Source organism: Callorhinchus milii, unplaced genomic scaffold (assembly GCF_018977255.1).
Source record: "Callorhinchus milii isolate IMCB2004 unplaced genomic scaffold, IMCB_Cmil_1.0 Scaffold8, whole genome shotgun sequence".
NCBI classification, from domain to species: Eukaryota; Metazoa; Chordata; class Chondrichthyes; order Chimaeriformes; family Callorhinchidae; genus Callorhinchus; species Callorhinchus milii.
In genome coordinates this window covers 13282607-13296549 of record NW_024704749.1, presented here as the reverse complement: position 1 = coordinate 13296549, position 13943 = coordinate 13282607, and the positions used below count along the sequence as shown (strand labels likewise).

At 46.0% G+C, this 13943-nt stretch overlaps 1 protein-coding gene across 1 annotated transcript; it reads right to left on the bottom strand.

The window, feature by feature from the left end:
• Window positions 1-416: 416 nt before the first annotated feature.
• LOC103189297 lies at window positions 417-8006 on the bottom strand. The gene is made up of 5 exons (XM_007909646.1): window positions 7847-8006; window positions 5879-5906; window positions 4029-4106; window positions 3075-3140; window positions 417-799 (listed from the first exon to the last, which is right to left on the bottom strand). The coding sequence occupies exons 1-5, from the start codon at window positions 7997-7999 to the stop codon at window positions 417-419; spliced, it is 708 nt and encodes a 235-aa protein (XP_007907837.1). The 5' UTR covers window positions 8000-8006.
• Window positions 8007-13943: the final 5937 nt, after the last annotated feature.

Below are 13943 nucleotides of genomic sequence, written 5' to 3'. Positions count from 1 at the left end.
CAGACACACTCACACAACACCCCCCCCACACACACATTCACCCCACACACACTCACACACATACACCCCCAAAGACATTCACACACCCCTCCTGCACAAACACACTACCACCCACACACCCCAACCCCACACACACCCCCTACACACATACATCACACACATCCCAACCCCACACACCCCCCCACACACACCCCCCCACACACACACACACCCACACAGACACACCCACACCACAGAAAATGTTTCCGACGATCCTAAATCCTGAGGGTGTCAGGAGCGTGAGAAACACGAGACCCTCTGGCCATGGAGAGAGAGAGAGAGATGCGGGATGGTAGGGGGGCAGCATTTTTAACATGCCCCCCCATCCTCTGGTCCCCCCCTCCCCCCCCCCACCCCAGCACCCCCCACTTGCTGTCCTAGTGTTGCAGTTGGGCGACGCCAAAGATATTATTCTTGTTGTGGTTGATGTCCACATGCTCCATGCTGGTGGAGGTGACATACAGGCTGGATTCCGCCCCCAGGTAAACCACTGCGACCTGGGAGAGGGACCTGGTCCAGTTGGTCGAGTTGTGATCGTCCTCACAGACCGAAGCGCTGGTCACCAGCAGCTCCGTCGCCTCATCGAACGGCGATGACTCATACAGCGTCAGCTTCAGCAGCACGTTCTTGCGGCACTGATCCCCACGGAAGGTCACCTGGAGATGGACCAGGTAGGTTCCCGCCACCGTCACATTGTACTGGGTGGTGGGAAGGCCTCTGTGGTACCACAGCAGCTTCTGCCCCTTGGTCTCCATCAAACCTCAGGGAAAAGCCACGGGAAAAGTCAGTACATAATAATAATCAGGAGTCCCAATAATAATATTAATAATAACAATAATGATAATAACCACATTAATATTAATAACAATAATATGGATAATAATAAGATTAATAATGATATTGACAATAATAATAATGAGAAATGGAGTCACTCGCACTCACACACCCCTTACGCGCACACACACACACCACACCCCCCACTCAGTGGTTGGAGCACTCATCTCACAAGCGAGAGGACTTGGGTTTGATTCCTGGGCAGGTGGGCAAGTTTGCTTACTCCAGACGCCTCTGATTACCCAGCCTATTATAATAATAATCCTTGCAATGGTTATAGCATCTTCTCACGTCATTTGAACGTCTCAAAGTGCTGCACAACAGATACTGTAAAGTGTAGTGACTGAGTGCATTGTGGGTAAAACACGGAAGTCAATTGCGCACAGCAGGGTTCCACAGATACATGCATGTGTGTGTACGTGCGTGTGTATACTCGTGTACGTGTGTGCACGCGCGCGCATGTGTGTTCATATATGTGTGTTTACGCATGTACATCTGTTTAAGTCCCTCCATTCCTTGGCACTCCTCTTTTTCTCCAAACTGCACTCTCCCCGCACCACTACCCGCTGCCTCCGCTCGACCGGCTCCGCGGCCTCCTGCTCATCCCCTGGACCCTGCGCCCCCGCCATCGGTGGCCGAGCTCTCAGCCACTACGCCCCGAAGCCGTGGAACTCTCTCCGTCAGCCCCTTGGCCTCGCCCCCCTCGGGTCTGAAATGCTGTCACTGTCCAGTGCCTTGGGACGTCCGCCTGACGTGAAAGGCGCTATACACATGTAATCTTGTTGTTGTGTGTGTAAGTTTGTGTATGTGTGTGTCTGTAAACATTTAAAAATTCTGTCTGACCTCAGAGTTTGTGTGTGTTTACAATGCACTTGAGGGATTGGTGTTTCCCCCAATTTACCATCAGCCGTCAGGCCTGGCAATGCGGGAATCCAGGTCAGTGCTGTTCAGCAAATAGACCCGAGTGAAATGCACAAGGTGAGCTTCAACCAGACTCACTACTTACAAGAAAGAGCTCACTTTAGTGGGTATTGAGAGGAAATCGTTGTGCTCTTTTACAAGAAATATAAAGGAAATCTACTGTACTTGTGACTCCTGTGCTTTGAAATCATGTGGTTGATTTGAAAAGGTGACGGCAAGCTCACAGCGTTACCACGGAGTTGTTACAAACACCTCCGGCGACTTGCCATGACTTTGAGCTCACATTCTGTGCTGAAGCTCCAGCGCTGGGGTGGGGAGAGGTGGGGAGGGGGAGATTGTCGGAGGAGGCTCCTTTCTTTGGTTGAGACATTAAACTGAGGTCCTGTCTGTGCCCATTTCAGGAGGATGTTAAAGTTCCCTTGCGGGTCTATTCAAAAAGAAACAGTTTCTCTCCCGGAGTTCTGGCTGTCAATCACCTCCCCACCCCCCCTTCCCCCGATATAATCGGTCACTCACATCATGGCTGTTAGTGGGATGTTGCTGTGTGCAAATTGACTGCCACATTCGCTTACAAATAAGCAGTCACTACACTTTACAGTAAAATTTTATGAAGCACTTTGATTAGACTGTAACATTAAGGCACTGAGGTTCACTGGCTTTGTTATCGAGCTATTTCTGAATAGGCTTATTAACCGTCCCAGTTGCACCAATGATTATGGGCTTTTGAATTCACCGTTAGTCACTAGTTGTAGCTTTGGTTTACACCTAAGCCTTGTTCTTGTTGTCATTTCTTTTGCAAATTGACCGGGAAGTGTATTCTTCTCCCATTTTTTTTGGTACAAAAATCATTTTCTTTTTAAGGAAAATTTTCATTCCATGTGCTGTTTTTATTGGTTCAGAATGAGCTACTTTATGATATTATTATCATTATCATTGTTATTATTATCATTGTTATCAATGTTATGATTACGGCATTTAACACAGAATTACATCGATTATACAACCCAGGAATAGGTCAGTTTTGGTGTAACTAGTCCGTGCCGGTGTTTCTATTTTACAAACAGGTAAACTCCACTCCTCCTATTCCTCCTCTCCTATTAACCCTGTGTTCTCGTCGCTGGCTCCCCTTAATGAGCGAGTTATTTAAAATACTGAAATAAAACGTAATGACAGATTTGCAGTGGGGTGATTTTCCCACAGTGTGGCAGTGCTGGGCAAAGTAGAACTGAGTAACATTTCACCCCAGTCAGAGTGTGAGTGCTTCTCAGCTGTGGTCTTACCTTGGAAGAATTCATGTCTTGTGGGTACTTCAGGTCTTATTGGTGTGACTGTTCCTGTGCTTGACGCTGTACAGGAGAAAAGACAGAGACATTAACACAATTCTTTATTGAATCAGTATAACATGGAGTTGCATTTACACAGGGGCAGAAAGGCTGAAAGTCCGGCTGCCGGTGGTGGGGTGGGGGCACAGGGAGGGGGATATGGAGCAAGCAGGAGCGCGCTGAGCGGAGGGAGCGGACAGGTCGATATGGAGTTAACAGGTCACAGAGATAGGACGGAGCAAGGCATGTTTAAGCTCCACACTTCCTATCCCCCTCTCCTATAACACCTCTATCCCCTTCTCTGGCTTGAGTTAATAAGCGAGTTATTTATAACACTGAAATAAAACATAGTGACAGATTTACAGGGGGTGATGTTCCCACTGTGTGGCAGCGCTGGGCAAACAACAACAACAAAATTACCTGTGTAAAGTACCATTCACGTTGGGAGAATGTCCCAAGGTGCTGGACAGTCAGTGTTTCTGACCCGAACTGGGGATCAGGATTGGGGAGGGTGGAGGTCAGGGGGGAAGGAGGTGATCGAAGGCACGGTCGAAAAGGAGGGTCTTTGAGATGGGTTTGAAGGAAGCAAGGGAGGGGACAAGGCGGAGGGACAGATGGAATTCCAGAGGGTGGGGGCAGAGTGGCTGAAGGCTCGCCTGCCAATAGTGGGGCGAGCAAGGTGAGGGATATGAAGCAGCCTGGAGCCCACTGAGCGAAGAGAGCGAGCAGGATGGTAGGAGATTAGGAGGTCGCAGAGGTAGAGGAGAGCAAGACCATAGAGGGCTTTGAAGGTGAGGACCAGGATCTTGAACTTTATCCTCTAGTGTGATGGGAAGCTAGTGGAGCAAAGTGTAGAACTGAGTGACATTTCATCCCAGTCAGAGTGTGAGTGCTTCTCAGCTGTGGTTTTACCTTGGAAGAATTCATGTCTTGTGGGTAGTTCAGGTCTTGTTGTTGTGACTGTTCCTATGATTGTTCCTGTGCTTGACACTGCACAAGAGAAAAGACAGAGAAATTAACATAACATTTTATTGATATAATATAACATGGATCTGCATTTACACAGCGTCTTTCACATCAGAAGGATGTCCCAAGGCGCGAGCGGGTGGGGGCAGGGGAAAGATCACCAAAAGCGCAGTCAAAGACGTAGTTCTTGAGATGGACATTGAATGAGCAATGTCCCATGAACAGCTATGAAGTTAATGACCAATTATTCTGGACGGGCCACCAGAGGAAACTCTGTGCCGAAGAATCATTAATGTCCACCTGAATGAGCCTCGGGTTTAACATCCCAGTTCACCTCCCAATTCATCTGTGGCCATGGTGAACAGATGTGCTGACTAGGCACTAATGCCAACCTGTGGCCAGAAGTGGCCCCTGGGGCTGTCCTGAGGCAGCCCCCCCCATCCCAACATTCGTACAAGTCTAGTTAAGTCCGTGTTCCATCAGTTGTGTTGTTTCACATTTTTCTTGATTGAATATTTCTTGATTTAAGGCTGAACAGAGTTTTTACCAGTTTCCTCCCCAGCATGAGTGCCAAAGGCCCTGGTGGTTGGCAGCAAAGAACATCAGCTTCCAAGTTTGCCAGAGCTCGTTGTGCAATGAAATGGCAATGAAATTCCTTCAAATCACAGTGAAACGCTTATTCACAACAAGTTCCCATTATAATGGCACAGCAGCGGCTCTCGTAAACAGTCTTTGAAACAGAGCGAAGGTTTTCGGCCTGAGTGACTGTTTCCCAGTCAGTGTGAAGGTGTTTCCCTGTGCCCAGGGCTGAGTGCCAGGGGTCGGTGCCCTCTGCAGATCTCAGGAAAACTGGATCTGTGGAATCAGCCATCACAATAAGTGATCTCTGGGCTGATGTGGAGGGTATTATCGATCCTGAGCACCGCCTTATCCAGTCCAGTATTTCCTTCTTTCCGAGTAGCGTCTCTATTGATACGATAAACTCAGGATTCTCAGCAGAAGTAAAATATGGGTCAGAAGGGATTCTTCATTTGGAAGGTGGTTAGGACCCGGGTTCCCATCCGTGTGCGTGAGCAACAGCCCAATCGTTTGGTCTGGATATCTCTGAATCAGGGCGTTGGGCATTGGACGTCTGCGTGTCTGTTGATCAATAACTGGATGCTTCCTCTCACTTCACATAATGGCCTGGTTTTCCAACTGCTTTAAATTATATCCAGTTGGGCTTCTGAAGAACGGCAGAGTGGAGTCCATTTGACCACATTGTGCCACGTCAGGTTCTGGAGATTTGGTTATTAGAATCTCTTTCCTCGTGTGAATTAACACCATAAACCAACCCAAACTCTACCCCCAAAACTGTAGAGAATTTTAGAAAATTATTAAGTTGTGTTAAGAAGTGCAGAGCGCCAAATTAAGGTTCATTAAAAAAGACTGAAGACCCTGCTTAAGGCTGTGACCTTGTGTTAGTTTGGGGGGTGTCAGGGGTGCGGGCGCATAATAATAACAATAATAATCCTTGCATCTGATACAGCGCCTTATCACATTGTTGAGACATCTCAAAGCGCTTCACAGGATACACTATAAAGTGAAGTATATTTTGTGGGAGAAACGCAGCAGCCAATTGCACGCAGCAGTGCCCCATAAACACTCAGCATTTGGCTGTTTGTGAACTCTGTGCAGGCTGCAGTTGTTAACAGCGATAACTTGCGCGTTCTTCCTTAATGCAACTTGCGCAATCGGTTTTCGACAGCGTCAAAGATCCAGGGATTAAAAACATGTGGTTTAACAGGAATCCCTACCTGGAGCTGTTTGACTGCAGTGTTGTTGCTGCGGAGACAAAGACACATTAGACACAATTAATGGGTGAAATAATAACAAGCAAATTGACAAACGATCATTTAAACAGGAGCTGTGACAAATTACATTTGCTTTGAATAATAATGATAATCATCATTAAACATGCAAATACAGCGCGTTTCGCGTCAGGAGGATGTCCCAAAGTGCTTCAGAAGATTTTACTGTACAGTGTAGTGAGTGTGACTTTGAAGGCAAACACAGCAGTTTGTGCACAACAACATCCCAGGAACAGCCATGAAGTACTCAAACAGTACCACGGGATCTTTAACGTCCAGCTGAACAGGCAGACGGGACCTCGGTTTAATGTCTCATCCGAAGGACATTTCAGCGCTCCCTCCAGCATTATATAGAGTGTCAGACTAGACTATGAGCTCAAAGTCCTGACGTGGGGCTTGAACCCGCAACCTTCTCTTTCTAAGATGAGTGTTACTGACCAAGCTGGGCATATGCACTGAAATAAACATGTTTGAGAACCTGAAGTTAACAGCAGTTTATCAGGTAATGGGTCACTGCCAACGGCATTTGGATAATAATAAGTTTTACATTTGATGCAATAGCATGGAAACCTCTTTTCAAAGGTTTACACAGGGAAATTCTGTCAGGAATAGTGACTGTAAGACCGAGTGGCGCCCTCTACTGGGCACAGTGCCCAACAAGCTCAGAGGGTCCCGTTGTTAGAATGAAGCTGCATCACAATTGGATCAGCCCATCGAGGAGAAACTCTCATCTATTTAAAAAGTACCACAGGATCTTTAACATCTGCCACAGACCAGACCTCAGTTTAATGTCTCATCCAAAGGGCGGCATCTCAGACATCACAGCGTTCTCTCCCAACAGTCCCCCCCCCACACACACACACTCTGTGGGGCTTGAACCCACAATCTTCCTGCTAACCAGCTGAGCCAGCCTGTAACAATGGTGCAGAATCACAAGTGACCACTGAGATGGTTGGACTAATCCATACAGAATTAATTGCTATCAACATCTATTATTGTAGCCTGTGGCTACCAGGAAGGTAGGAGATGGACTAGATGGACCTTGAAGGTCTTTCGTCCAGAAATCCCTATGTCCCCATCACAAGATTGAGCAGCTTGAGATTCACATTACACTGTTACAATCAATTTCAGAGCGGCCACAGTTTCAGTTCAAGACTGTGAAAAGGGAAGACAGTTTTGAGATACCTTTCCACATGAGTCGTATGAGTGCCGCTAGCTTACTTTAATTTACCTGCATTTTTTTTCCACTGCTTTTTCTCCATTTAAAGCCAATAGGATTTCCACCTCCAGTGGGGAACACACACACATACACACACACACACACACAGTGCTCCGTCCTCTCCTGAAGCTTCTCAGCACATGAGGCGTTCGTGTTCGTTCAGAAGTGAACTGTCATTATACAAATGTAAGTTTATTTGCATAACGTCACTTTTCTGCATCAGCTTTTTTTTGTTTTTTGATTTGAATTAATCGTCCAAATGCCACTGTATGCAAATGATACAGCATTCACAAGCCATCTCGCATTCGTACAGTCTATTGTGTTGTGTGTTGCGGGGGAGGTGTCTAATCTTAAACTTGTTACTCGTAAGTTGAGTTATTACTTGAGTTTTTGGGGGATTCGTTTTTTGCCTTTTTTTCACTAGAAACAGAGACAATGTCATACTTGGTTGTGGGAACTGAATTGATTGCAAACAACATCTCCGTGATAGAAACGGTCACTGATTATCGGCTGTTTGTGGGTCGAGGTCAGGGTACTCACCCTCGTTCGCCTACAAACACAAAACTCGCACAGTTGCTGGCATTTTTCCACGTGAAGCGCTTTGAGTGGCTGATATGATCGGTGATGTACGAAATAATGCAAGGCTTATCCGTTATAAAAAAGCAAACAGTACGTAACGTAACAACAGTACTTACTGTTCTGAAAAGGACAATAGTTCCAATGGACACGGCGGTGGAGAGGAGAGTAAGAAATAAGCAGGCTACGTTTATGAATTTGGTGTTTCTGTGTTCAGATCTCCTGTCCAGTGTTCTACCCTCAGGATAATTCACTTCCGTTAAGGAGCTCATTTTCCCCCTGTTCACAGCTGTCAGTGCCGGGGTGTTTGGTTTATATAGGGTCACCTACACACTAATCTTATCAAATCATCTGTACAAACGTAATTTTTTTTAAAAAAGCCATGCAGGNTTTTTCCCTCCCTCCCTTTCTGATCTCACTATAAATGCCACTGGAAAATTAGAATCATCTGTAAAAGGTGTGAGGTGCTGCGTGTGGGTTGATGAGAAAGAAGGAGAGAGAAGAGTTTACTGGTTAGGGATTTCTACAGGGCAGTCCTGTTAGCCTCAACTTGTGACATCACTGGAGGAATGATGGGGGAGGAAAGGCTTCGAAGCTTTGCAGGATTTCATTTTCACTGGTGGCTGGTTCAGTTTCACTGGTGTTCACTCTCAAGCCCGTTTATCTTTGAACGCAATCACGGTCACACAATAATCAACACAGGATGTGTGGCTTCACTGTAATAGACTCACCTGCATCGATCTCTCTTTCTTTCACTCTCTCTCTGGAATTGTGGTCTTGTAGCGTATTTGTTAGAGCACTCTCCTTGCAAGCGAGAGGTCCTGGGTTGAATTTCTGGGTAGGGTGAAACCTTAAGCTAGTGTCCTTACTGCACATTACTCTGTTTACCTGGATAGGAACGTGGTTGTTAGTTGATTGGTGGATCGCGCTTCTGGGGGTAATAATCCCTTAAAAATAATAATAATTATTTGATCACTCACTCCATAACTGTTTGTGGGTTACTGCTGTGCACAATTGGCTACCATGTTTTGTCCACAAAATATACAGTCAATTCACTTTGGTCCGCAAGTTGGCCACAAGTAAAATCTGCCTTTAACATCAGTGCCACCATCTCGCTGGTGAATCTGTGTCACTCTCTCCTCTATCTAGTGATTTGACCCTAAACTGGTGTCTAGCACATTGACTGGAACCATCAACTCTAACCCCAAAGACCATGTTCTTTCCCTGTACTGTACTGTATTGATGTAAGCTTCAATAGCACTCTCGCTTCTGAGTCAGAAGGTTGTGGGTTCTTATCCCAGAGCTTGGGCACTCTGAGCTCACAGTCTAGAGTGATGCTCCAATGCAATACTAGGTGTGTGTGTCCTGAGTAACTGCTTGTTCGGGTGGATGTTGAAGATCCCAGTGTGGGATATTGTTAAAGGTTTTGTCATTTAGGCTTTTGTTTTGCGAAAATTTAATTTTCTGTACTGAGAATCGCTTTGTACAAATTCTGGCTGTTCTGGAACCCTAAATGATAATAATAATTCTTGTATTTGACATAGCGCCTTAACCCATCGTTGAGACTTCTCAAAGTGTTTCACAGAATATACTGTAAAGTAATAAATAATAATCCTTTCATTTGATATGTAGAGCCTTATCACATCTTCGAGGCATCTCAAATTACTTCACAGAATATACTGTGAAATGAATTGATTATATTTTGTGGGCAAAACATGGCAGCCAGCAGTGTCCCACAAACAGTCGTGGTTTGTGTGACTAAATTATTATTATTGATTATTACCCCCATAAAAGTGATCCTGCAATCAGTTAACAACCGGGTTCCTATTTCCTGTGAGGTAAACAGAGGTGTGTGGAGTAGGGAAACTTGCCTAAGGTTTTGCCGTGTCCCTCCCGGGAATCAAACCCAGGTCCTCTCGCTTGTGAGGCGAGTGCTCTAACCACTGAGCTACAAGAATCTACAAATCCATGTGATAGGTACAGGTTCCCAAATCTATTTGTTTGTTGTTTGGTGGTGGGGGTGGTGGTGGAACGACGGGGGTAGTTAGAATTTTGGGTCAATTTCGTCACTGTTTCAAACTCAGCAGTTTTTGCTCTTGGTTGCAATTCATAAAGAAACTGTGCAGAAAAGAGGAAGCGGTGAATAAGAACAAACACCCACCCCCCACACACCCCCCCCCCCCCACACACACACACAAACACCCCCCCACACACACACACTCCCCCCACACACACACACACAAACACCCCTCCCACACACACATTCCCCCCACACACACACCCCCCCACACACCCCCACACATACAAACACACGTACAAACACACACATGCTGCACAAGTTAATAAACTTAAGATCCCCATCTAACTGAAAGTAGTACAGTACTTTCAAATATTGAACCGCTTGATTGCCTTCCCGTTAACTGAAGACACTGCAGAATGTGTTTGTCACTGTAAACCACGGCGATCGAAGCAGACAGAGATAATAATAATAATAATAATCCTTGCATCGATATAGCACCTTATCACGTCTTCGAGACGTTTCAAAGCATTTCACAGAATACGCCGTAGAGTGAATGGACTGCATAGTTTGCGGGAAAAACGCAGCAGCTAATTGCACACAGCCGTGTCCCTCAAACAGTCATGGATTGAGTGACCAAATTATTATTATTTTTTTGAGGGTATTATTACCCCCAGAAAAGCGATCCATCCACCATTCAACTAACAACCGGGTTCCTACTTACTGGTAGGTAAAGGGAGGCGTGTGGAGTAAAAAACTTGCCTAAAGTTCTGTGTGAGTGAATGTGTGTGTGAGTGAGGGTTTGCGCGTGTGTGAGAGTGTGTGTGTGTCCGTGTGTGAGTGTATGTGTGTGAATGAGAACCTGCCTTGGTGTCAGACTGGTCCAAGTTTAATGTGATAATCATCAGTTGAACAGACGCACAGCCCATGCTCTGCTGCTTTGTGTTGAAGAATTAATCTTTTGTCAGCTTCACTTATCCAGTTGCTCCCGGTGTCCTGCCTGGTCGACAATTCTATATAAATGCAAATTGTAACGGAAACACAGCAGCCAATTTCTGCACAGCAATGTCCCACAAACAGCTTTTTTTATGGGGGGGGGGGGGATACTAGAAGAAATTCCTATTTTTTTCGAATAACACACTAGATCTTTAAAGTCAACATTAGGTTCCAAAAGAGAAGGGAATTTCTCTCTCCTGGTGTGTCCTAGCTGACAATTTCCCGAATAAAGTCAATCTTTCACATTGTGGCTGTTTGTGGGATGTTGCTTTGTGCAAATTGGTGGCTACATTCACCCACAAAATAGTCACAGCATATAATTATGATAATAATAATAATATTAATAATAGTATCCTGTGAATCCTCCCCAAGTGAAAGGTTATTTTGCCAAACATTAGGATTGTTATTATTATTATTATTTTATTAGTTTCTTTTTGAAACATTTGTAACAATGCAATGTTGCCAGACCGGAATTGTGCTGAAAAAATATATTTGTTTAAAATGCCTTTATTGAAACCAAAAACAACAATTAAATACACAGAGCAGTGGCAGACTGGAGAGTAGGTATTCCTATTGTTATAGGAATAACAATAATGCTATTGTTCAGCATCATGACACCTTCCTCCCTCTCCAACCTGCTCACTCCCCAACCCGCTACCCGGTGCCTCCGCTCTGGCCTCCTGCTTGTCCCTTCGGCAGCGCCTTTAGCCATTATGCCCCAAAACTCTGGAATACTCTTCCTCTATCCCCCTCCCTCCCCATCTTCAGGTTGCGCCTGAAGACCTTCCTCTTCGACGGTGCCTACGGTCACCTCCCCCTCCCCGTTTCAGCGTCGTGCTCCGCTACTGTGAAGCGCTCTGGGACGCTATCTTGCGTGAGGGGCGCTCTGTAAATGCAAGTTGTTGTTGTTGTTTAGACTCATTGCCTGATGATGACTGCTGTAAAGATTTTTTGTCAATTGCACAGTATGGCTTCGGACACCAGTTTTTTTCGGTGGCTATTGACAGCCATAGCTTTGGTGTATCAAAAAAGTGCTTTTAATTATGTTCTTGTCTGACGAGATTCTCCCTTAAGATACAGGGAGACTTGAATCATATGCAAGCAGTTAAGTTCAGTTGAATTCTAAGAATTCTGCTCTCAGTTTGTGGTGACATCCTGTCAAATCATACAAGATGCAAACCAACGCGAATACCAGCTCTGACCCTCAGGCAGCTGTTCTCGCCTGATCTGCTTCAAGCTTCGGCTTCAAATTCCAAAACCTGACCACGGGATTGGGGCCCATGGCACTGGTGTCCTGGAGCTCAGTGGTAAGAGTGCTCGCCTCGTAAACGAGAGGACCTGGGTTCAAAACCTAAGGCAAGTTTCCTTACTCCACACACCTCTGTTTACCAGCAGTAACCCGGTTGTTAGTCAATTGGCGGAACTCTTTTCCGGGGGTAATAATCCGTCCAAAAAAAAAATAATTGTCACTCAATCCACGACTGTTGGTAGGACACTTGCCTGCCACGTTTTGTCCACAAAATACACAGTCACTACACTTTACAATGTACTCTGTGAAGCAATTGAAAATGTCTCAACGACGTGATAAGGCGCTATATCAAATGCAAGGTTTTTTTTTATATAGCACCCTTCACTTAAGATATCATCACAGAGAGCTTTATACAATACAGTTCAAAATTACATTTGTACAGCACCTTTCATGTCAGGAGGACATCCCAAGTTGTGGAACAGTCAAGGATTAGGACCCAAGCGGGCGGGCAGGTGAGGGTGATGGGATCAGGGAGGGTGGAGGGCAGAGAGGATAGGAGGCATGGTCTTGAGGCATGTCTTGAAGGAGGCAACGGATGGAACAAAGCAAAGAGAATATGGGATGACGTTCCAGAGGGTGGGGGCAGAGAGGCTAAAGGCCCAACCACCAAAGATGGGGCAGACCAGGCTGGGGACATGGAGCAGGCCGGAACCTGCTGAGCGGAGGAGCGGACAGGTTGATAAGGGGTTAGTAGGTCGGAGAGGTAGGAGGAAGGCAAGGCTATGGAGGGCCTTGAAGTTGAGGACGAGAATTTTGAACTCGATCCTCTGAGGGATCGGGTACCAGTGGAGCCTGGTATGGGTGGGGGTGATGGGGTTACGGAGCCTGATGTGGGAGAGGACAGGAGTTGCAGAATTCTGGATGATCTGCAGGTTGTGGAGAGGAAAGTCAGGGAGGCCAACAAGCAGGGCATTGGCATAGTCAAACCTGGTTGTAATGAAGGTGTGTATGAGCGGTTTTGGCGGCCTGAGGGATGAGGCAGTGGCAGAGTCAGGCACGGATGTGGGGGAAGGCAGAGTGGGCCATGACATGGATGTGCGATAGAAAAGACAATTGAGAGTCGAACAAGATACCCAGGTTCCAAACTGGCTTGGTGAGGTGGAGTGTGCAACCATAGATACTGATGCTGTCAGTGCCTGAGGTGCGGAGGCGCTGGCACAAGCCAATCAGGAGAGTCTCGGTCTTGCTGACGTTCAGTTGTAGAAAGTTATCTCTCATCCAGGACTTGATGTCTGACAGATATTCTGTCAGGACAGCAGTCGCTCTGGGGTTGAGGGTGGAGGCAGAGAGATAGAGTTGGTTGTCATCCGCATACAAGTGAAAGTTGACCCCTTGTCTGCGGATGATGTCATCAAGAGGGAGCATATACAGGTTGAAGAGGAAAGGACTGAGGACAGAGCCCTTAGAGATACCTCACAAGACAGTGTGGGGGCTGGAGGAGAAGCCATTTGTGTAATATATTATGTTATTATGATGATATAAAGGCCCACAGTCCCACAAACAGCCATGGAGTGAATCACCAATTTTATCCGAGGGATTGTTAGCTAGGACACCCAGACAGAGAAGCTCCCTTTTCTTCTCCAATAGCGCCATTGGATCTTTAATTTCCACCTGAAAAACCAGACAGGAGTTGTTGGTTGTTGGTGTTGGTTTTGTAGCATGGGGCTTGAACCCTGAAACCTCATGACCCAAAGCTGAGAGATTGCTACCAAGTGAGACCAGAAACTTGGTCATCATTCCCTTCACTCCGTCACAATGACTCAGCAATTACTCAACAGTGAATTGTTACTTCTGTTTCTCAGAAAAGGAATAAATAAAGGTTGTGAGATTCTCAATTAAAGTGTGGAAAAAGAAAGTTTCCATGCGATGTTGGTAATTGAGGGTTTGTCAAGAG

What these genes read in the sequence shown, in the direction of transcription:
- LOC103189297 (XM_007909646.1), bottom strand. Translation starts at nt 7,999, where the DNA reads ATGAGCTCCTTAACGGAAGTGAATTATCCTGAGGGTAGAACACTGGAC. An exon ending in CTATTGTCCTTTTCAGAACA is followed by an intron (nt 5,907 to 7,846) that starts GTAAGTACTGTT and finishes TTGTCTCCGCAG; the next exon opens with CAACAACACTGCAGTCAAAC. An exon ending in AAGACATGAATTCTTCCAAG is followed by an intron (nt 800 to 3,074) that starts GTAAGACCACAG and finishes CTTTTCCCTGAG; the next exon opens with GTTTGATGGAGACCAAGGGG.